Here is a 24,159-nt window from a genome sequence, read left to right on the forward strand (position 1 = left end):
AACTTCACACGCAAACATCCAGCAAGTCATGTCAGTCTGCACCCAGCAGCCTCCTTCGGGCTTTTTATGGAGCTGGCATGCAAGCCTGCAGGTCGGGGACAGCAGCTGTGGTTAGTCATCTCACTCCTTTTGCTGTGCCGCGCCTTGGCCAATGTCATCAGTTTGAATGAGAGGATTCCATTGCTGCTGGCTGGCTGGCTGGCTGGTTGGCTGGCTAGGCCATATGTGCTGCGGGATGTATATAGCCGCTGTTTAGGTGCACTGCATTGACAACCCGAGGTGCAACGTGCGTGTACGCTGGCCAGCATTTATTGGCTGGGTACACACGAAAGTGAGCATGAACCGAGATGTTACTGTGTTGCCGTTTTATAGAATTACACATTGAATCTTTTTTTTTTTTTTTTAACTACAGCGGCACCTGCAATTTTCTTCGTTATCTTAAGCAGAAAGAAATGTACGCACATGCTTTTGCGGTGAGCTTGCACTTTAAAATCCATGCTTTTTGATTACATCAATTCGACTTCAAATTGGTTTTAAAAAAGCATAATAAAATAAACTCGAGTTAAACGTGCCGTTTTAATAGACACTGTTAAGTGTATTAATTTAGCATTATGTTCCAAAATTGTGGTTGTACTTGCAGTAGAATAGAACTGCACTATTTTTCTACACAAGCGGGACAATTTTTTTAAAAAAGCTTTCAGTATGATGCAGTACGATTATGCACTGTAAACCACTATCACAAAATATTTTTAATTAAAACATCATCGGGATTGTTAGTAAAAAAAAGTTTTAATATTTATCAGTCAACTTTTGGATGCAGCGTTTGTATTTGATCGTGTGTGTAATGCTGTCTTACATTTGTTTGTGGTTGGATTATGTCAAAATATAGCCGATTTTATTTTACAATCCTAAATACGGAAGTGGTATTATAATTACTGCACCCTTAAAAATAATTTGGGTTAAAAATTGGACCGACCAAGGAGGTTGAGTCAATTTGACCCATATTTTTGTAAAATATTTTGGGGTTGTTTTTTTTTAAGGGGGGGGGGGGGGGGCGGGGGCACCCACAGTTGGGTCAAATTGACCCAGTTTCCCTGGTCGGTTCAATTTTTAACCCAACCGTTTGGAGAGTGTGGAATTTAAGTTCTTAACATGCATTCATGTCGTCACAAAATGCGTTTCTCCAAAATTCATGGCAATACATTTTAAAGTTTCATCAGCATCTTCTTTAGGTTTTATTAATGACTTAGTTTTGAGGGTTTTAACATTATTTCTGACGTTTATGTTAAATGACCAAAATTTTAATAAACCGAACATTATATATATTTATTGATAATTGACGAATAGATTGAGTTTCAAGTTGTTAAACTGGTTTTGTATGCTAAACAAAATCCAAATGTATCTGTTTCGAGAATTTAGGCATCAACAGCCCCAAAAATATTTTATTTCTTACAGATTGTAATAAAGATGACCTTTGCTAAATTCTCCAACAATCTATAGAACAGTGCTGGCATTAATTCATGGTGGTCTATACATAATGACAGAAACGGTGCTTACAATATATCCTCACTTTTCATTTTAAAACAAATAATAAGCATTCTGACAAATATTGCCAATAAAGCAAAACCTCCTTGGCCAATTCGCCTGAAATGAAAAATATGCAGGCTTTCAGTTCCGAATAAATTAAAAAAAAAAAGTTGCGCTTATAGGCTATTCAAAAAGTGCCTTAATCATTTTATACAGTATACATGGACACATCAATATATTGTCCACAATTGTTCATGTCACTGGAATTCCAAAAGAGTGTTTTATGCAACAACAACAAAAAGAGAAGAAAGAGAACACAGAAAATAAAAGTGTGCATTTTTTTTTTTTTAACATGGATGAAGAAGAAAAGCTGGACAAAAAATGTGTAGTTGTAGTCCGCGATGCAGGACCGAGTACCAAACGTCATCAGACTTTCACCCCGCTGCTCCATGACGGCACGTAAAAGTTTGTATTATTATATATTATTATCATCATCATCACTCATATGGTCGCGCTTGTGTGAGACGGAAGAGGGGAGGAAAAAGTAGTCCGGCTTGTCTTTCGAGAGGCCTTCACGTCCCCTCAGTGGTTTTCTTTTCCTTTTCGTTTCAGCTGCACGGAGCTGAACCGAACTGAACCCGCATCACATGACGCACGGCTTGATGTCCTGGTAGGAGACCTGCTGGTGGTGGTAGTAGGAGCCGCTGCTCGGCGAGTGCATGGCTGACGACGTCATGGCGTTGAAGGAGAAGACGAACTCCTTCCGGTCACACATGCTCGGAGACTGCGAATGGTACCGAGGGATGCCTGAAAACACACACATGCACGTTTACGACATGCAATTTTTTTCATCCCCCTAATTGGCCCCATGGTTGTTTAGTCACAAATAATTAAAATAGAATTGCCAATATGAAATTACGTTATTTTCTAGTAATTATAAGCCTCCAATGTCTCCATGTTTATTTATTAGGTTACATAGTCGAGACAAATGGAAGCTCAATTGGCATATGCCAACTTTTCTATATAAAACGTACATGGATTTTACTCAAGTGTAATAATACGTAAAAAAATCGTAGTAATTATTATAAGTTTCAAAGTGTTCCTTTTAGTATGACGGCCTAAAAAAGACGAATGCAAGTTTAATTGGCATTGGTCCGAGACAAGGCAGTCTCCTTGTTTGTTTTTCTATTCACTAATCTGGAGCTTTCCCAAGACAATTTAAAGTGCTTTCCTGATGTGCTTTTGCTTGAAGTAAAATATTCATTTCAAATCCAGTGTTTAGGGATTTTACAAGACCAAGTTTTTGCTACTGCAATTAAAGGCAGTATTTCTACTGGGCCCGCGCTTGGCAAAAGGTCAGTGAAGCACTTTAGCTTGGCCCAACACTAATAATTATGTGGCTGGTCTTTGTTTTCATTTTTCCACGCGATCTGTTTCAATGTAAGCCGAAGTGTTATTGCTGTTGTTATTGTGGTATTTTTGTGGATGGAAGCTTGCCTACCTTGCAAGTCCGTGGCCGTGTGGCCGTTCTGGTGCAGGTAAGGCTGCTCCAACGAGTGCGTGGGCAGGCTGGGCTGCAGCGCGTTGGCTCCGGGGTTGCACGGAGACAGTGGCTGCTGCTTGATGTAAGAAGCTCCGTTATTGGGACTCGGAGCCCACGCCGACGCCGGGCTAGAATAGACCGGGTGCGGCTCCATCACGCCGCCGCTGGTGAGCAGAGGCGAGGCGGAGGTGTCGTGGTGAGGGTAGCCCCCCTCGGCGGCGTTCGCCGCGCAGCTCCCCATATACGAGTGGCCGCCGTTGGCCGACAAGTGCGTCATGGAGTGGCCGGACAGAGCCATGCCGTCCATGTTCCCCGCCAGGTGTCCGTTCATCATCCCGATCCCGTTGTCCAGGGACAAGCTGTTGGGCGGACACGACAGGCCCCCGCCGCTCCCCTGGAAGTTGTACGACTCTGGGATGTGGTTGAAGCCCAAACCGTTCATCATGCTGTACATGGGCTTGAGCGCTTGGCACTTGCGCCGGAACCCTCGGGGTCTCCTCCTGAACGAGCCCTCCTCGAACATAAACTCACTTGCCGGGTCGATAGTCCAGTAGTGACCCTTCCCTGGCCGGCCCAGACCCTTGGGCAGCTTGATGAAGCACTCGTTTAGGGACAAATTGTGGCGCACCGAGTTCTTCCAGCCCTGGTAGGAGCCCCTGAAGAAGGGGAAGCGACTCTGCAGGAACTGGTAGATCTCACTGAGGGTCAGCCGCTTGGTGGGGGAGCTCTGGATCGCCATGACGATGAGGGCGATGTAAGAGTAAGGAGGCTTCTCCGGCCGGCGGATCCCCGCGTTGGTCTTTTTGGCTTTGGCGGTGGAGGAGGCGGCGGTGTCCATCACCGCGGTCTTGTCCGGAGCAGACATGGGGCCGCTCTGGGCAGGAGTGTGCGCTTGGGGCTGCTGGACCTCTGCCGTCATTAGTTAGACCCTCGGGCGCGCTGGGTAGAAGAAGACGTTGTCTTCCACCTCCACACCACACGAGACGACGTCAACTCACCGGCATAAAGAGACCCAAAAAAGGAGAACGCTGCTTCTCAGTGCGCAGAGGTTCCTGAAAGAGTGCCTCGTCCAAAACTTTTCCAGAGTGGGATAGAAGGAGTAGAACAGGAGCCGCTTTCCACTTCACTTGCTGTGTGTTGTCCTGCTGACTTTTTTACTTATCTGTTGCCATCAGCGAGCTGGAAGCTGCATGTCTTGGCCATCCGGGAAAAAAAACAGGCCCGCCCATTTCCACTCCTCCTCCAGTGGTGGGCCGCCTGTAAGCGTGCACATCTGGGTGCACTTTTTACTTTGCATTAAAAAAAAACTATTCTTTCGTTTAAATGTGTCATTCTATCTTCCATACGGCCTTACTGTATGCAAACACTACAATAATGCATGTGCGCGTTAACAATGGATTTTTATTTTTCTTTTTTAACTACTTGTATTCTAATCCAATATGTGCAAGTTCTCACACGTTTATGTGCCACCCGTTGGAACGCATCTAAATATTTTTGCAATGTTTTAAAAGCCTTTTCCAAAGGGCGTGCCCCCTCATATTCAAAACCAGCCTCCAAATTTCTGTACAAAATAAGCGGGCGGGTGGGCAGGATGTTTACACAGCAAAATGTAAACATGTTCACTTCTTGAATGTAAAAAAAAAAAAAAAAAAAGAAAGAAAGAAAGAAAATCAACAAAAAGCCCAGTTCAATCAGCTAATAGTCACTGTTATGTGATGTGCCCTGCACAGAGACGTCTGTGGGCTTTTTTATATGCAGCCGAATATTGTTTGTGTAAGTCATAATATTTACGCAGGAGACGCCCGGGGAATGAAGTTGAAGCTCTGCCGCGCTGTGAGCGCAGAACCTCGGGTTCAGACCACGGAACGACTCCAGACATGCTGGGACCGTCATTTCACAAGTAAAAGTAAGTTACTATAATTCAGTTTTATTCTGGTATACCTAATTGTCAAAGGGGATCAATAGGGTTTGCAAAGTACTTCTCATAGCCTCGTCGATGTTAAAAGGTGCACTGTTGTAAGGTTTAATTCTAGACTGACATTTATGCAGCAATGCTTGCAGACTATACTGCAAGCAGATGACTTTATAAGCTAAATCTGTTGACAGTAGCTTGCTTATTGTTCCCTAGAGATCTCCATAACTGCAGTCTGCAACCTTTCCCCTCACAGTGAGCTCAAATATCCTACTGTTCCTATTTTGACAATAAGATAAAATAAACAAAACAAAAAAATATATAGATTTTATTGTATATTTCATTACAATTTTCTTAACCTAAGTGGCGTTTTTGTTCTTTGATTCATGCATGGTCAAAATGTCATTTCATTGTCAGTCAGGCTGGTGCAAAGGTGCTAATTGTTAGTTTTGCCGTTGAGCGCACACACGCGTCGATAAATTAATGCTCATATTGTTTGAACCGACGACTGCGCCGACGTTGGTGCAGATTTTGTAAAGGGGGGGGGGGGCGCATTTATCAGCGAATAGGACCACCCAGCGCGCTCGATCCGCGCAGGGGCAAGCACGCTCCGGTCCTCTCCCTGCCCACTGCGTTTAATTACCTTCATTTCATTTAGCCCCCTCACCCCCACCCCACCGAAACACAAACTCATACTCTTGCCATGGTGATGCGCTGAGATCAATATTAGTTAATATTAATTGATATCCGGTCCTTTCGAAATATAAAGTGAGTAAAAGGGTCTAATACGCCCAATTTACATTTTTTTGGGCATTTACAAGAATGATAATTTTACTACGCTCAATACACTTTCAAAAAAGGCATACATATTATGTTGACTTGACTTTGACTTTTATAGTGCACAATTTTCATGATACTTAATGTTGAGAACTGCGACAATGACATTGATAAATATTTATTTTAATTACATACAAATGTTTTATTCGTGAATAAATAGCAGAGGAAAAGAACTCGCTGTTAATGGTGTCGCAAGCAGATTGTGTTCGTCACCAAGCATTCAGTGTCCCCCCCCCCCCCCCCTTCTTCCATGACGTCCCATCGTGAAATATTGGACAGCTCTGCATACCCAGGAAAGCAGGACCACTTAGGTGGAGGTAGACCGCAGAGTGCACGGCCCTGACAGGCCTTCCTGACTGTCGTGTATACCTTATTTACTGCAATGAACCCAATATAGCCCCATTCCTGTCTGTGCAGTCGGAAAACACTTCATGTGTTTTCTTCTGAGCTCATCATTTGAGCAAGAAACACACTCAGTTGCTGTTTCTTTAGTAGCTAAGTAAATGGTTTAATTTTCTGTAGCCATTTAAGAGCTTTAGGGACGCTTATAGCAAATGTCACGCCACTTATAGAATGCATCAAATTTAATTTGGCTAAATAAAAGTTTAAAATGTGTGACGACTGCACATGTTCGCAGTGCCAAGGAATAAAAACATACAATATTTCATTTCTTAGTGCTGATTAAGGCAATGGATGATTAATACAGCTAGAGTAAATATAACTAAACATGCGTAATTAACCAAAAAGTTATATATCTTTCCACACTCCTATACCCCAATTCAATCCAGGCTATTCATAAAGCACATAAAAAAAAAAAGATTTCCCAGAAGTTCTGTGCATCAATAAATAGGTCAAATATAACATGATTAACATAAAACAAAAGCAGGACATAAAAACAAAGGCGATCACGAAATAAAACTACAAGCGCCCAACTACATCTGGCAACGCCAGAGTCGCTCAAAACGTTTTGGTACAGCTCAAATATGTGAATTGATTTAAAGAAGTACTACTAAAAAAATAATCAGCACATGCTTTAAAACATTTATGCTTTGCTGTTTATTTTAAGTTATTACTCAAAAGTTTTGCGGGTTTACAATTTTATTGTAGCGTCCACGACGTTGCGCATAAAATTAAAATTATTTTCCAATATATAATATGCAAATGGTCTTGCGACATATGTGATGATGATAATGATGATTAATTGATATTTTTCAAATTAGAGAACAAGAAATGCCAATTAATAGCTTACTCGCCGGTTATCAAAATGTCCCAGTATTATGTCTGACGCAAAATACACACATCTCAACTTTTTTCAAATAGCCTACATTTTATACTAAAATTAGAATATATCGTTTCCTTCTCAAATGTTTAAGCTATTTTAAGGAGAAGTGCGTTTAGTCAATGTACACGTCAAGTGTCCCCTGCAGTTCGCTGTCGCTTTAATTGAAACCAGTGTGATGTGGAGCCCTCATCACTTTCCTTGCGCTGTAGGTGGCCGTGTATATTTTCCTTTAAGTGCTGTTTATGTGAACGAGAAAGGACGGCATAGCTCGCAGACCGCTGATTGCGCGCTTTTTTGGGTCGCTCCGTGAACGTCAAGTGTAGTTGATGGCCTCCACCATGCAGTTGCTATATGCTTGCGTGCTCTTCCTTCTTCTCATGGCCACAGCTAACGAAAGGAGTCGTTCCTATGCACAGGACAATAAGCACTGTAAGAGGCCGTGAAACCAAATACAGTCACAGGCCATAACATTAGGTACACCTGAAACCCAATACACATTCTGCCTTATTGACTCTGTACAAGAGTATCCACTTAACTCGAATACTGTCATGTAGTTGTTGTGGTTACGCTTCATAATATTAGTGTATTGTGCTATTTAAATAAGAAAATCACTTTATAGAAAATACTGCAAGGCATGTTTTTGCATGTCATTGAATGGTGCATAATACTTAAAAAGACCCTAAAATGGAACAAGTGCCTAGGTGCACATTGAAATCTCTCGCATATTCCACTTGCATGTCAAGGATATGTACAATTAATTTGATTGAATTGATAAAGATGAGCTGAAGTGTTCTAGTTATTATTATTATTATTATTATTATTATTATTATCATTATTATTATTATTATTATTATTATTATTATTATTATTATTGTTATTATTATTATTATTATTATTATTATTATTTGATCTAATGCTGCCTATACATATATACATGATGGACACGTCGCATGAGTGAGGATTTAACTGGTCCAAAAGTTAGACAAATACTAGTAGTGTTCAAATGAGTTACCACATGTATGAACAACTGTCTCAATTGGTCATCATTACATCATAAAGTAGGTCCTTGATCTATTTTGTGTGTGTGTAAATTGAAGGAACACTCAAAAGTAATAAATAATATGCTGTAACAAAGAGATATCAAGGTTACTTAATGCTGAATGTGGAAGGAAGGAGGCACTTATGAATGAAAACTGTCCATCGGAGAAATGTGTTTGTAACTAAATTATTTTTTAAATTTACCTCTGTTGCTTCCCTTTCTATATAGGATACACTTAAACAAAGCTTGTATTTTTTTCTTTGTGAGGACTTAATCAGTCAAGAAACTGAAGTTTCTGACAATCATAGCTGTACTTTCCCCTCAAAACTTTATGTAAAATCCACTTCAAACTTTTTTTTTTAACTTGTAAGTTATTTTGCGTATTGATTTTTTTTCATTCCCAATGACTCATTCAAAAATGTTATAGGCTAACTCCAACAATTCAAGCACACATTTTCTCTTATATATTTTGTGTATGAAGCACAATTTGTTCCATTTTGTACATTAGCAGTATATTTTGATGAAATCTTTTTTTGCCTCAAGTCTGAAATTTTCTTCCTCCCTTAAGTCCCCAACTTATGTATTATACAATGTTACAATGACAAACAGGATAATAAAAATATTAATAACACACACTAGTGTACTTATGTAGTTTATGGGTCAAAAATCCTTTGCCAAGAATGTGTGCCAGCTTGATGGTCAACTTCCGAAGTTTTATTACAGTTTATGACCCAATAAAACCTCACTTGAAGACATTGAATTTGATAAATGATCATCTATTTATCCAACGTCCTCTTTCCTTGCTTTTCTTACAGGCGCTCGGATGCCATTCCACAATGGGTCTGTCCCACACAGCACATGGGAGCCAGTCAACGGCGCCCCACCCTGCGGCTGTGCACAGCTCCCATGCAGGGCCGGTCCGTCACGATATCCTGATGCTGTCTGAGCCGTCAATAATAGGAGATGAGACATAAACCACATTGGCGAGGGCATGAGCAGAGGCTTGGTGGGCCGCCGTTGCAGGTTAGTTTGCCGTGTTGCCACCCTGACAGCAGTGAGATGCGGCGGGCCGGGGAGCAGCATGGGCTCCGATGTGCGTGTTTACATGAAATCTTCAGCGTTTACGGGTCACCCACTCTCTTGTTTTTTTCTGCTCTGAAGGGGGATTTTCCTGTGGTAAGCTCATTCGGAAAAAGCAATTAAGAATTCCCAAACACTCCACCACAATCGGAGATATCATTCTGGCAACCTGAGTTGAATATTTTTAATCCTGCACCCAACTGAAGCCACCTACATACAAACCACAAATGGAAGCAATATGGGGGGGTGGGGGAGCTTGTTTCCTGTCATGCAGCTTCTGCCATGAAGAGCTTTGGTAGCGCCCAACTTGATACTCCAGTCGCTTTGAAATGAGGGCACGTCCTCGTTGTCTCTGGGAAGCCACGGCCAGGCAGCGGTCGGAATCAGTCAGGAATGTTCTGGGACGGTAACTGGATTCGGAGCGTAATGCCCGGCTCTCCACAGTGGAGCGCCAGGGTGGGAAATAGGCCGAGAGCATTTCCTGAGCGGAGGGGGGTCCCAGCGAAGCATCACAGGCGTGGGCATTATGTGACAGCCACCCTGCCAGGTCTCAGCCTTCCATCCCACATGAAGAGCGGCGGGGACGGAAAGAAGGCAGGGAGAGGCTGCAATTAAAACATGTGGCAGTTTTGTGTCCAACGCAAACCTGTGATTGGTGGAAAGATGAAGAACATGATGTCAAATGTAGTGACACACAAAACAGCCTCAGTATTTTTCATTTTCACAGCACCGCAAGTCAGTAGGGGAATAACAGAAGCTTTCTTAAGGTTCTAAAAACACAATACAGTGGAACCTATAAGGCTGAACAGGATACAGGATGCTGGTTGACCGAATCTTAGAATCATACGAAATAAATAAGAATCAAATTCAAGGGCCAAACTGTCCTCATTATAAAAGTGTTATCAACTTTGTAGTCATTGTTTTAATATTTAAATTTTAACTTTTTTAAAGAGGACATTTTTTTCCATTTTAAATTAATTGATTTTCAGTTATTTTTGTTTAAACTGCCAGGCTGACCTGACGTTAATACATTACTAAAATGATCTGTGAAAAAAACAACAGCCCTTCTTGTATTAATCAGATTTGTAAGAAACCACCATGACAGAGGAACAAACACCCAAACAGAGTGAGAAGGCGTGATTTAGCTATGTCCTGTATGTGGTGGTGTTATAGTCACACTATTGACAAGGATAATTAAATAAAATAATATAAATAAAACATAACACAAATATATATATAAAATATAAATATTAAATAAATAAAACATAACACAAATGTTGCACATATAGACATATGATTCAAAAATACCCACTGCATATATTCTTTATCCTTGGCAAAAAATAACAGATGTTACTATTCTTCAAATCTTGTACACATAAATGTTGCTATATTTGTATATGTGCGGGTGAGGCTGAGTGTGAGGGGTGGTGGTGGTGGTGGGGGCAGTAGCTTGTGCAAATGTTGCGCTCATCCTGGGAATAATCTTCAGCCCTATGCTGTAGTTGTCAAAGGCTTTTTATTTCCACCTGCTAGCGGCCTATTTCCTGCTCTACAACAATGGCACCGGGGAAGTTGTGGAGTGCCAAGTGATTGATGTTGTACTGTATTTGGCCCTTCTTCACATTGGGGCCTGACGGGAAGTGTCTGCCCCCCCCCACCACACCAGACTGCGGCAACAGGAGGGTAAAAGGACTTAAGCGCTGATCAGCGCTTACCAAAGGCATCCCAGTTTTTGTAACATGATGTCGTTCTTCCTCAAAGACAAGCTGGCAGCGGCATATAAACACGCTTTCCATGTCTTATAAATCAGTCGGAGTATGAATGAAGTTAATACTCGCCACGCGATTGAACTTAGTCACATCCCCTCCTGCTCGCATCCAAGCATCACTCTTTTAACACGTCCTGCGCCTGGAAGGTGAACAGAAATACATCACATCGGCATTCTTTCCACGCAGTACTGCAAAGAAGTCAATTTATCACTTGGATTGCCGGTGTTTTTTCTCGTTCTCTATTTCTAACCGTGTTTCTCTTTCTGCTTCCTCTAGGCTGGAGTGGGCAGTCATGTGGCTTTGGCCACAGGAAGCTGTGAATTCTTTGGAGAATGGAAGATGTCTTACAGGGATACATACTAGGTCCGCCCACGCCCATTCGTTACCCCCAAATGACCCCTGACCCATCCGTATGTTTATATCTGAGCATGGAAGTGAGAAATAGTGATGAGTCACTCTGGCTGTGTGTTTACACTCCAGAGTCACGCAAGGAAGGAAATCAGCCACGGTCTGCTACAAGTGGCGAGGTCCGAGAGAGAATAGCAGCAAGCCCGTCAGAGGCGCACCTCCAGAACCAGCTGGATTGTTGAGGACTTAATTTACCTGAGCGCTGACGTAAACTCAAAGTAAACAGAAAACTGCAAATTTTGCAGCACAAATGAATCATATTCAATCCCCACTTTTTTTTTCAGCACAAGGAAACTGCCTGGGTGAAATCACAAACCCAACGCTGGGTTGAATAGAGACAGAGCCAATGCTGGGTTATTTATTCAAGTTGGCAAGTCGACCCAGCGCAACGTGGTCAAGATTTTGATCCAATTAAAGGTAAAAATCTTACATTAAACTTACTCTAGATAACAACCAGGTGCTGCTCTTCAGCCAGCCCAAATCCAATGTTCAACCCAATCTGCTGGGTGGAAATAATCAACCCAACCTTGGGTAAAAGTCACCCAATCTGCTCAAAATCCACAACTAAACACAAATGGTGGAGCAACACATGTAGACTGATACTAGATAATGCTCACAGGAATACAGTTTATGTTTTATTCTCTGCACTGTATGACCGATATTACTGCATCCTACTGAGGAGCTGTGGCTGTCTTCTTGTACTGTATATGCCTGTATATTATACCGCCCCCTTATGTTCAAGGCATGCACACCAGAAAGAGTAGCAAAACATCCTTTGAACTGAAGTAGAAAATAAGGCAAAAGCTGTTTAATTCTTACATATTATTTAAAAACATTATTATGTATGTTCTCTAGTAAAATATTATAGATTGCTATTTTTATTACAAAAAAAAAACACATTACAAAATCTTTTGTGGTGTTTGCCATTTCCAATTCAGTGGGGAAAGGTAATTTGAGCTAGTCATCAAGCTTTTGTTTCATAACTCTGGAAAGTAGATATTCTAATTTCATGACAGTGCTTTTCAGTTTTAGCTGAAAATATAATCTGCTTCAAACCTTATCAGCCGTGCAGTCATCAGTCCAGCACATTGGAAATGTGTCGGTCCACATATCTCAATAGAATTTCCTTCTTCTGTCACATTTACATGCCAACTTGGTGTTTGGCAAAATTTGCAGGAAACCCACGCCAACCCAATTACTAAATGATAGTCCTGCTGCTGCCGCTGTCCAATACAAACATCTATTTTCTACGTCAAGTCTCATGTCATTTGAAAATCGTTTTTGTTGTTTTTATTCAAAATGTAACTGGGATTGCCAAATCTCCACTCCATCTTACAAAAATATTTCTCATTCACAAATTCATTCAAATAGTCCCCCTTGGCCAATCTGCTGAGTGACCATTTGATTATAAAGCTGTTATCAAGATACACCATTACTGCACTTATGCTCTATAAATAAACGTAACACCTCATTGCTTTCCACCTATATGGTCGAACACACACGCACACTCGCACACATGCTCCGCCACAGTTAGAGCCAACACTTGTGAGTTTGGCAAGATTTCCCCTGAATTGTAGCTCTTGTCAGAGGCTTTGATTGATAGTTGTGTTTATCACCGTATTATTAAGTAATCAAGTTCGCCGCGGCAGGGCCTCAAGCTCCTCAATTCCACTTCAGTGCAAATTAAAGGTTTGGTTCATGTTTATTCTTGTGATTGAAAAAAAGATATATTTAAGCATTTTACAGAAGTGTCCTGATTACATTAGATGCTTAGGGACATTTGGTGGGACGTGTACTCTTGATGAGTGGTTCTCAAACTTTTTATGCCAAGTACCACCTAAAAATTGCGTAACTGTTGAAGTACCTTTGTGATAATCTACATGACAAGGTTTTATTTAATTTTTATATGTAGGTATATTTTTTTTTATTGGCGTCAAGGGGTTAAGAGGGGTAAAAATAGGTAATTCCAGGAATGCATTTAATGAGAAAAAGTTCAAATTATAAATGAATGAAGCTAAAATATTAGAAGAAAAAAAGTTGTGATACAGAGGGAAAAACAGGAATAAAGGAAAAAAAACAGGAAAAAAAATACATATCCAATCAGAATTCTACTGGAAATATATATTTTCAGAAATATGCCAAGAGAAACAAAACTCAAAATGAAACAACATTATAGTCATAATATATATGACAACCGCTTATAACTTGTGAGAATCACGTCAACATTTTTTTTCCTCAAAGTCTAAATACAAAACTACTAAAAAACACAACAACTGAACTGTACCTAGTGGTACTCGTACGACACTTTGAGAGTCACTGCTCTAGATTCATGCAGGATGTTCACAGCGACAGTGAAGACAAAGTCCTGCTGCAAAACTGTGCATTCAGACTGTAAACATCCCGCCTTTCAATACACTCAAGACCCTTTTACATTGTTGTAAAAATAGCGCAAAATGACCAGAGCTATATATCTATATATATGCAACTTTCAGAGTATATAAAATGAAAAGCACTCTGCACAGGTTTGTTCTTGATTCGTTAACAGCGCTTGCAGCCAGCTGACTTTGTGTACCGGCCGAGTAAACACAGTCACGGCAAAGTGGACATGCTGTTGAGTGTGTCCTGACTGGAGACAGACGGACACAATGGCAATATGTCGATGAACGGCTGCTTCATCATTGGCTGTGTTTTTGGACTTTTAGACTCATATCAGTCACTTCACTCAGAATTTAGTGTAATAATTTACATCCAGGATATTAAAGGGAATGTTAAGTAAAAAAAAATAGTAATGATTTTATATCGAGCAACTTCATGTTTTTTTTTTTTTTTTGTCTGTAGGTGTGGACTCTATATCGTGGGCGTTTGGGAAAAACAGACAGCTGGTCCGACAGACAACCACATGGTTTCGTTTGACGTCTGCTAATTCCAGGGAATCAATCCTAAATGACACCTATGGGATACACAGGGTGGATTTGCCTCTGATGTCGATTGTGGTGGTTTGCAGATGAAAGACAGTCAAATAAATAAAGCCGCGGCAAGCCGGCAGAACTCTTCTGTCCACGCGGCCCAACCATAATGGGATACATACTGACACCCTGAGCTGGAGTCCTGCTCACTTTGAGAAATATGTCTCTTTTGGAAGAAAGGAGCAAGTTACGTACTGTAATGAGCGGACTAATTATCAGGAAGCGATTCTGTTCCTCGTCACGCTCGGCCGAAGCTGTTTTAATCCCCCAAACACTTCGCTGAATTAAACTCAGCTGTATCAAATAGCCATTTAAACTCCTCCAATCAATCTTTTCATCAGCTTTTCTGTCTGCATATTGCCTAAAGTAAGAATAGTAATGGTAAGACAATCCTGGCTTGGCTCATCCTGGCTGAGATCACGCATGACCCTCCTAAAGTGAGCTGCTGTTCCCCACAGCGCCGCTACAAGATTGCGACGCACAACAATGCAGTAGAGATGGTGAAAAGCATATTGTGGCTTCAAACCCAACAATTAGATTGTGTCTCGTCACCGTGAAGAAAATTAATGACTATTTGTAAGTGCACACGATGCATGTAACATCGGGGCATTATCAACGTTGGTGCCATGGAGGTGATTTATTTCGATTGTGGTTGACTCCCGTCTGATGCTCTTCAACAAATCACAGCCTGAGGTCTGGCTAGACCAACAGCACACTTTGTCTGCGTCTCCCCCACATGACCCCCACGTAGATGTTGAGTGGAGCCAGTGAAGGACATCACTTAGGCGTTGTGTATACATACAAATAACTCCACCTGGACGATGCATATTTGTTTACTTTCTGTATCTGTGCGTGACTATACAATGTAAATTTTGTACCTACAGTGGTGTGTTTTTGTGATAATTTAGTCGACCGTGGCCACCAGCAGTGCCGCCTGACCCAGGGGCTCCGGGTGATAAGACCTCCATAACTCTACTTTATCCCCCCTGCTCATTATCTAGCTCCATCCCAGATCTGCTTTGAGCCTTCAGGCCGTTTTGCAAGGCCGTCTTCCCCTCTTAGATCCGCAGCGCTCTTTGGCCTGGAGATTAGTTTGGAGACACACGGGCTCAATTGCACTAACCCCAGACACTTGACATCTTCTCTCTGTGGGAGAAAGGGTTAAACATTTAATTGGAGCTCACACTGACCAAGACGCGATGAATTCAAAGATGTAATAGGACGACAGGTGACTTAATTTAAAAGTAAGATAAATAATTGGCACTTTTTGGGTACAATATTCTTACGTCCTTATCTCACCGTCAACTGAGTTTATGTTAGCATGAAGCAAGATTTCAGTTCAGGGGTCAAACTATCACCTTGACAGACCATATCATTCTTTTAGTCCAAACGTCGTGTGAGGTCAAGTGGAGGTGCTGCAAGACTTTAGTTTTAGACAAGTATCGGTTATTTAGAAAAGTGTAATTTATTTATGTATTTATGTTTATTTTCTTTGTATCATTTAATGTGATTCATGGTCAACTTTATTATGTAGCGCACTTTGTCGCAGCTGTGGTTGTTGTATAAATGCTCTCTGAATAAAGTTGTGTTGAGTTAAATTCTTAATGTTGTTAATTGATCAACTGACTTTTGTATGGAGCAACAAGGGCAGTCACCCCCAAAAAAGGAACTGCATGAAAAATTCTCAACTACTACTGATTGAATAGAATAGGAGACACAACATATGCAAAAACCTGACCAGATAAACAATTTTTAATTAACTTAAATCCCACATGCAAAATAATTTGGAACACAAACTAATTAACAAAAGCAAGTTAATTTCACTATTAAAAAAAAAGTTGAAAACTTGCACTACAGTAACTTAGTACCTTTAAAATTTTGCATCTTCCAACTCCTTCACTGAGTTGCCTCATAAATGGTTAATTGCGTTTCCTGGAGAAGGGCGATACTCCCAACCAACAGTGGGCACTAATCCAAGAATTTGACAAGATAGCAATTTCCAAACATGCAGCAACAGGAAGTGAAAGCTCTCAATGGACCATCAAATCTTTGCAATGGGCCTTTGCAGATTCTGAAGTACTTGCATGCCTGGATGTACCCTTTAACCCACCTTGAACATAAGTTACTTCTGACCAACCTTTAAAAAACAATGTTAACAGTACTCCTTTAGGGAGGCCATATTTAAAGCAACAGACTACATTGATGAAGTTTATTGAAGACATTCGAGTCTACAAGCAAGAGAAACCTCTTGAGATCATGCGACAAACTGTAAGTAAGATACCAAATGCTAAAAAAAAACATTGTGATGTTCACTGACAACTTTGTCATGCTTATTTTGGTCGCACAAAATTTATGGCAGAACAAAACTTCAGGTTTTAGGAGGATGACTGGGAGAAATCCTTATCAGTATGTTTAGTCTCTTAAGTGATTCTCAGTGTTGGTGACAATCTCATTAGAATAAATATGAAAAGCATGCAGGGATCAAAAGAACTCTTTTTGTATTTGGTCTTTGGAAAAATGAAGTTTCACGCTACAGCAATCACATTTAAAAAGAAAGAATTCCAATTTATTGTAAACATTGCTGTCTTTAAAAGGAAGCCCATTTATTCTTGACCAGTTGACATTTTCAATAATGTTTGAGGAAAGGTGCTATAAAAGTCAAGAGGTTGGACTTTCTTAAGAGGACTTTTATGTTTTCCCGGCACTCCCGGCTAAAGGTTTAAGAACAACCCCTGACATGGTGAGGATCCAGTTCTGAATGTCTCACTTTCAGCTCATTATGGTTGAGTTTAGAAATTATATGAAATTGTAATTCTGGAAGGAGCAGTCCAGGGGGAGTCGATGATTTTACTGCCAATGTTTTTTTTTCCTTTAATTTGCCAACACTCATTTCCATTGTCATTCAATATTATGAGGTATTGCGTTAACACATGGAAACCTATATGGGGTTTATTTCAACAGCTGGACACCAAAGAGTGTATTTGACCCTGGTGGCAACATCGAGTGAAAATATCTGAGGTACGCCACAACAATGTGATGTTTTTAAATATACTAAATATACACACACACGTATTTTATGGAGCTAGTAGAATGTGGAATGAAAAGAACCACAGCTGTAAATAACCCACTTTCCAAACCATGATTTTTGTACATTTCTGTGTTGATATTGTTTTGAGCCTGAAAATCAATAGTCCTGGCACAAGAGACGGACGGACCCCACACAGCGCTGAGCTCTTCCTGTCCTCTCCCCCTTACCCGACCCGTCCCAAAGCCAGTGCTCCAATTCGACGTTAAAACATCCTGTAGCTTTTTTTTCCCCTGTTTTGCTTCTCTTTTGCTGAACACCAATGAAGGATTCTCGGAAATAGCTATAAAATGATTCATCATCTCGCTGACCTTTACCACATGTACGGGTTTTAGTTCCAATGAATGAAAGAGGAGTATCGTGTAGACGCGCAATTTTCTTGTTTTAATTTCTCAATTGGTTCTTAAGTTTGGGGTCAAAGATCGGCTTAACACAACAGCTGTGACAAGATAAGCACCTTTTTCTCTCCCTGCAAGTTATCCTATTACCGTCAATATGTAAACCTCTCAAAGGACCTGTACACACATGTGTAAACACTCACGAACATACTGAAAAACACCGGTGTGGCTGCAGTCTCAGGGAAAACACAAACACAGTTGACACCTTCTGTCCCTGTAGTGTTGGGAGCTGCTTCCCCCAGGGAATTTTTGAGCTAGATGACTTGTTTGTATGGCAATCCTTACCTCATCCATCATTGACTCTTACTCATTTGAAACATCTTATATAAAAGGTGCTGCCGTCTTTGTGGCCGCACATTTGTTTGGGTTCCCAATGTTGTATTTTTAGACAGAAAAAAAAAAGCTCTGGGCATAGCTCTTTTGATTTTCATGTTACTTTTCAGCATTTTTTGTTTTGCCCACCCTTTATCTCCTCTTAGCCGCTTGATCTACCAAATGTTTTGTTTTGTGGTCCCCCCCACCATCTTCTGGTTTCTGGGTGGTGCTACCAAACTTGACAGGTAAGATGGCCCGGTGCAAGAAGTAAATGAGGACTTTTCGTACTGTAGTGGTTAACACATCTGATTTTCATGCGACTTATATTTATGGTTATCCATCGTCAGCTGAGATAGGCCTTTCTACAACCGGGAATCGGATAAGCAAAATAGCGAAACATTGATACACGGGGATTGACTGAAAGTGCTACTATGGACTCCGTTGTCTAGATGTGACTCATAAGTGTATTAAATCACTTATGAAACTCTGGATATTGACTAGGAGAGGCACATGTAGGTGATGGGACTCAGAAAAGGTAGATAATAAAGCAGATTTCCCAGAAAAATGCACAAATTAGCATGCTTCTTTTTGAGCTTTGGCATTACTGTGGTACTTAATTTGATTGAAAAACGTTGAATAACTTTTAAACAATAGCATCGAATAGTAGACGAGTTTCAGTTTGGCTATGCTTTGGATATGAGTGACTAATGTTAGTATTTGTCACAAGAGCTTTTTGTTTTCCTCTTTAAGTGCTGTTTTGTGGTTTTGATTTTATATTGGCCGAGGGTTTGCTGATTGTGGTGGAGGTTGTAGAATTACAAGCAATGCAATTTAGGACTGTTCCACTTTGACTCAGTTTTGACATAACAGAATTTATGACTTGGCAGTGGACTGTGCGAGCATGTGTTTGTGGCTCTGTTTCTTTTATGTATAGTATTTTACTGACCGCTAAGCTACAACACAGGATGCCCAGCGTATGTAATTTCATTTTTTTCCGGTCCGACGAAATTCTGTTGTCTCTTGTATGTATGAGGAAAATGTGTACTGTAAAATGTCTTGAGTCTCATGCGAGATGCTCTGTTTGAAAGTTCATATCAAATTCATTAGTTGGTTCTTTTTTTTGCTCAATAGTCAGTCAGAGAGATTGCGTCAAAAGCCCAATTGCTGTGTTTTAAAAAGAACTGGAGCAATTTTCTCTGACTGTCTGTCTTGGTGAAGGACTGTTATACTTTCACACTTAGGTTAGCCAAAAACCCCAAAGCCCGACTCAGGAAAATGTCAACGCTACATCTGAAAAAAGTTGCTTCATTAATGTGTTCTTCGCCTGCTCTGATTTTTTGCCATGAGTTTGATTGCTGATTTTATAGAAGATCCCATTTGCAATTAATTTCCTCTCAACATCTTGTGTGTGTACGTTTTTTGTCTTCATCTCAACTCATCTCATCCCTGCAAATAATTCTCATGATCCTGTGGGATTTGCTACTGGATGTGTCTGCTCCCTGTGTGCGGGCGGTATCCTCCTCCTTGTGCAACTGTTTGCTGCTCACAGTCATTGCTACTAATCCATACATGAGTAAAAGGTCAGATTGCTCATGAGCGCCTGCGTGCATGTGTCTCGCCGCACCATTCGATGTTAATTAGGTCGAGAGATGTTGCAGGCGAGCGTGTGATTAAACGCAGTAGCTTGAATGTGAGGCTTCACAGAGACGCGAGGAAGCAGTCACGAAAGCCATCTCGGCAGCGGTCGTGTGTGTGTGTGTGGGTGAGCCGTCACTCCTGCCTTGGCTGGAATGCTCCCTGCACGCTGTGGCCTTTCCCTGAGCCCGGGCTTTATTAATCACCCTCCACAAGGCCTGATTTCTTGGCCTCTGGCTCTACAAGTGCGGCCTTGACACACGAGCACGCCATCCAAGAGCTCAGAGTCTGCACGCTTTTCTTTCCTACTGCATGTGGTTTCGAATGCGTGTCAGTGCAAGGGAAGGAAAGCAGGATTGACGTGTGTGCTTGGGGGAGGAGAGCAGGGGGAGGCTCTGCGGCAGCCCCGACTGGCAGATCCGATAAGACGGGACGGTCCAAATGAATGGGGGTCGGGGCTGGCGAAGAGAGCCGCTGCAGGGCACACGGGGTCACTGTCACATGGACAGGGTGTGTAGACATTCATTGTTCTGAAAAGTGCTGTGTCACAATGACAGCGTTTTCTCATGATTGTGCACTCACGTTAACATGCAGTCGAGCCGTCCCTCAGCTTTGTCAATGTTCTCTTCACTTGATTTGCAGATTGGTACCATCAGAAAACATGTGCAGTCATCAGACACAGAGAACAATTGAACGAAATATCAGATGCATACGACCTTCAAACCATTACCTCATTCCTCTAATTTTAATTCAAGACCTTGTATTTTTTTCTTCTTTCTATAGTCAATTGTAACGGGAATAACAGAACGATGAACACAAATATGACTGCATAGATGAAAGTGAAGACGAAATAGAAGTTTCTATTGTGTATATTTTCTAGAGATTCAGGACTTTAGTTAGACTGTCGCCCTGTCTCATAGAGACGTTTTAGTTCTATTAGGTTTGTCATTACTAGATTCAAAAGCACAAGATCTGTTGAGCTAATGCACGTTGTGTCTGGTGGTTGGTAAAGCTCCTCCACAGAGATGTTCCATGTGCCCAATCTTAATTTCTATGGTGGCAGTGCGGTTCAAGTTCCTCAATTTTAAGCCCATGCAACTTTACCATTAAACCAGTCTATTTTTCTCTTACGCAGTTTTAGAGATTGTGACGTCGCACCAGTTTGTCTTGGCTGCTTCTCTGCAGCTACGGGCGACAGATGTTAACAGCATGTGTTTCCCAATTAATCCAAATCAACCGCAAATGACTGCACACAGCGCAGTGACGAACATGGAGGCCCCACTCGTTCCCCTTTCCATCTCTTCTCACTTTAATTGTCTCCATCGCGTCTTCACTTGTTCACACCGCCGTGATTACTCACTCTACATTCCTTCAGCATTGAACATTCTAAAAGAGTACTTTGGGGGTTCTTTTCTTCTTACTGCATCTGTGCTATACGGTATGATACATGCTATGTCATTTAATACAATAACAGAGTTCAGACTTCATGCTGGCAGGTGCGATACTTTTTGGGTCACAATCCCGTCTTCCAACTCACCCCGCAGCCCACCCACTCACACTCAGATACGCATTCTCACACATGTTCAGGCCCCAAACATCCTGTTGGTGCAAATACTAACTCATCATGTGTACAAACAAATGTCTCAAGAAGGCAGTACATGCTTCGTCCAATGACACCCACCTGCGAAGGTTAAATAGTTCATAACCTAGCAGCCCACCCAACGCAGCTTTCTGACCTACTACTGAGCTTACGCTTTAATTTCGCACACTACAAACAGGAACATTTAATCTTTGTATCCAGAAAGTTCTATTGACTACGAGGATCAAAATTAGTGACGTGAACATTTCCACGGGTATGTCAGCTTTGCGAGCAGTTGGAACCATAAAGAAAAATCAAATCAAAATGAAGACTGCTTTTGTGTTTGAACCCTTTATGTACTCAGAGAAATCACGCAGGCGCTCGTATGACAATGAATGCCGAGTGCTGATTTTTGAGTAAACAAAGCCAATAGGGCCATGAGCAGGGCAGAAATGAAGTTGGAGAGTGATGCCAGATCCGCGACTAACTAATAGTTGCTTGCCTTTTGGGGAAATTTCAGAACAAATCTGACTATAACAAGTATAACCTGAATTTGTTATAAATAAAATAAACAAACTTTTGAATAGACAGTCTGGAATCCCAGTTAAACATTGATGCAAAGTTGGCTAATCATCTTAGGCTAATCAGTCCTGCCAATGGAGGGGAATGATTAGTGACAGCTTATGGCTTTTCAAATATTTTAAATTGTACTGTTTGCGTTGTCATTGAAATCAGATACATGTCACACATGGACAATAAAGACTTTGAGAATGAGGTGGGATATTATTACTGTCGACAGTAGTTACAAGCCATATAGCATCATGCATTGTGTAATTTTTTTTAACTATTGTTGTACTTTAGTGACATGGCAAAAAAAAGCAGTTCAGTTTGACCTCCTGATTTTTATGAAAATGTATATGGCAGTCATTCCCAAATATATGTTAAATTCTCAATCGTACGAGCACAGGACCATTTGACTTCAGAGATTTTGCTATTTCACTCTATCAGAACATCTTGTGATAGTGATTGAAAAAGTGTGACCTGCAAAGAGTGTTGCGGATCGCCTCTCGGTGGTCAGGCTGAACTTGGCCACCCTGTCGTTGGACATTTTTCCGTGTCAGGCCACAGGAGTCAGTACAGAAGAGCCAGCTGCTGGGGCTCATAGCCCGGCCTCTAATTAAAACAGTGGAAAATGAGATAACTCGGCAGATCCATCATGGCCGCCGTGGGCTGTCAGAGCGCTCGGGGGCTGCCACCCACCGTATGTTTACATCAGGGCCACTCGGCCTCTCTGCTCTCAGGGTGTTTTTAGAGTCCCGGCCTGATTTCTCTAATGGGCCGAGAGGTTTTTTTAGCCTCCTTCCACCCTTGCTTGGCTACAAACCTCTCGCTGCTCCCACCACCCCCTCGCCTTCAAGTGTTCTTGATGGAGTTGACAGAGGCATGAGGTGGCGGCACCCCCATCCCCTACTCCTATATTTCCCACCCACTCCGCCTTGTTAGGCCTTCATTTATTAGCCACTAATGGAAGCTGGGAGTGCTGTGATGTCATGCAGTGGTGCATGGAGAGGACAACTTTTTTTTTTTTTTTTATCTTCCCTCACCCTTGTGTTGCTCTTTAGCTTTTGCCAGCAGAATTTTAGAACCCACCAATTTGCTGGTTATTCAGGTTTTGCATAGAGCACAAGAGCCCGACTATCAAACGGCCCTGTAGCAAGGTCGTCTACAAATTACTATGACGGCGGCCATAGAGATCTCCAGCATACCAGGGTCAGCAATCACATATGGATAGAGAATTGGAACGTGTCCCTGCTGCCTAGCCAGTGTTATTTGAACTATTTTGACAGCTGCCTTTTTAAAAAAGCGGATCAAACTAGCAGCGTGATTAGTTTCAGGGAAAGCCGTGTTCATTCTTACTGGATAATAGTGGCGTGTTCAGCAAATGTCTTTCGAACTCCCATGCCAGCCCCACTAATGATCTTAAGGCCTCTTCCATGACTTTTGCCAGCACACAGGGGAGGAATCCAGCCTCTAGCTCTGTTTCCTCACCATATTCAGAGAACAGCTTTTACACTGGAAGGAATGTGGAGGTATTGAGGTGAAGGACTCAGCTAAAGACATGTTGGAACCTTTGCAACCTGTGGCTTTCTGATCTTTTCCACTTGATATGCAGCAAATTCAACAACTATTTTGTTGGCCTGTCCACCAACTCTCTTTAAAGCAGAGCTTCTCAATTATTGTTTTATTATTATTATAAGAAAACATTTCACGCCTCTGCATAAAAGTGTATCATTAGCATGAAAGAAAACAAAAAAGAAATATGTAGCAGCTTACATTAAATAATTACTTTATCAACATGTTTTTTTTAGTCTTGTCACAGAAAAACTTGAAGTGCATCAATTTGCACGAAATAAATAAATAAATAAATAAATAAATAAATGAAGAAACTGCCACTGCCACCTACTGCAATGGATGTGCAATTACATTTATTGACTTGGAAAAAAAAAAGCATTCCAATCCAGTCATGAAGATTGCCAAAGAAAAATGATTAAAACCTAAAAATTATTGGCAGAGTCCCACCTCTTAAAAACTCCCTTGAAATACCTGGCATACATTTATCCACGACACAAATCTTGCTTGATTGAGGCAGTCACTGCAACAGTGCCTTGCTCAAGTGCACCTTGGCAGACCTCATGAAATGGTTTTGGATTTCTCTGACAACCTGTCCCAGTTTGATCTGCAGTGGTTTCCAAACTGTGACCTTCACAGCCAAGTAATTGTGGA

At 41.4% G+C, this 24,159-nt stretch overlaps 1 protein-coding gene and 2 long non-coding RNA genes across 4 annotated transcripts in view; 2 read left to right on the forward strand and 1 right to left on the reverse strand.

Moving 5' to 3' along the window:
- Positions 1-1,405: 1,405 nt before the first annotated feature.
- Positions 1,406-4,255, reverse strand: foxf1 (forkhead box F1). The gene is made up of 2 exons (XM_088371543.1): positions 3,029-4,255; positions 1,406-2,334 (listed from the first exon to the last, which is right to left on the reverse strand). The coding sequence occupies exons 1-2, from the start codon at positions 3,987-3,989 to the stop codon at positions 2,171-2,173; spliced, it is 1,125 nt and encodes a 374-aa protein (XP_088227669.1). The 5' UTR covers positions 3,990-4,255; the 3' UTR covers positions 1,406-2,170.
- Positions 4,256-4,733: 478 nt separating this feature from the next.
- LOC148400662 (uncharacterized) lies at positions 4,734-15,869 on the forward strand. Of its 2 annotated transcripts, none has more exons than XR_015857602.1 (6): positions 4,734-4,976; positions 8,956-9,163; positions 11,266-11,352; positions 11,470-11,604; positions 11,682-11,814; positions 14,236-15,869. It is a non-coding gene; the product is annotated as an uncharacterized LOC148400662 (long non-coding RNA). The 2 variants fall into 2 exon arrangements; XR_015857601.1 differs by having other exon boundaries at positions 4,737-4,976; positions 11,470-11,615.
- A 448-nt stretch (positions 15,870-16,317) lies between these two features.
- LOC148400663 (uncharacterized) overlaps positions 16,318-24,159 on the forward strand; it is a 61,121-nt gene continuing 53,279 nt past the window's right edge. Inside the window, exon 1 of the long non-coding RNA XR_015857614.1 lies at positions 16,318-16,631. This is a non-coding gene — a long non-coding RNA (uncharacterized LOC148400663). The remainder of the gene's footprint in view (positions 16,632-24,159) is intronic.

This window comes from Syngnathus floridae, chromosome 3 (assembly GCF_059516105.1).
Source record: "Syngnathus floridae isolate MCC-2025c chromosome 3, RoL_Sflo_1.0, whole genome shotgun sequence".
NCBI classification, from domain to species: domain Eukaryota; kingdom Metazoa; phylum Chordata; class Actinopteri; order Syngnathiformes; family Syngnathidae; genus Syngnathus; species Syngnathus floridae.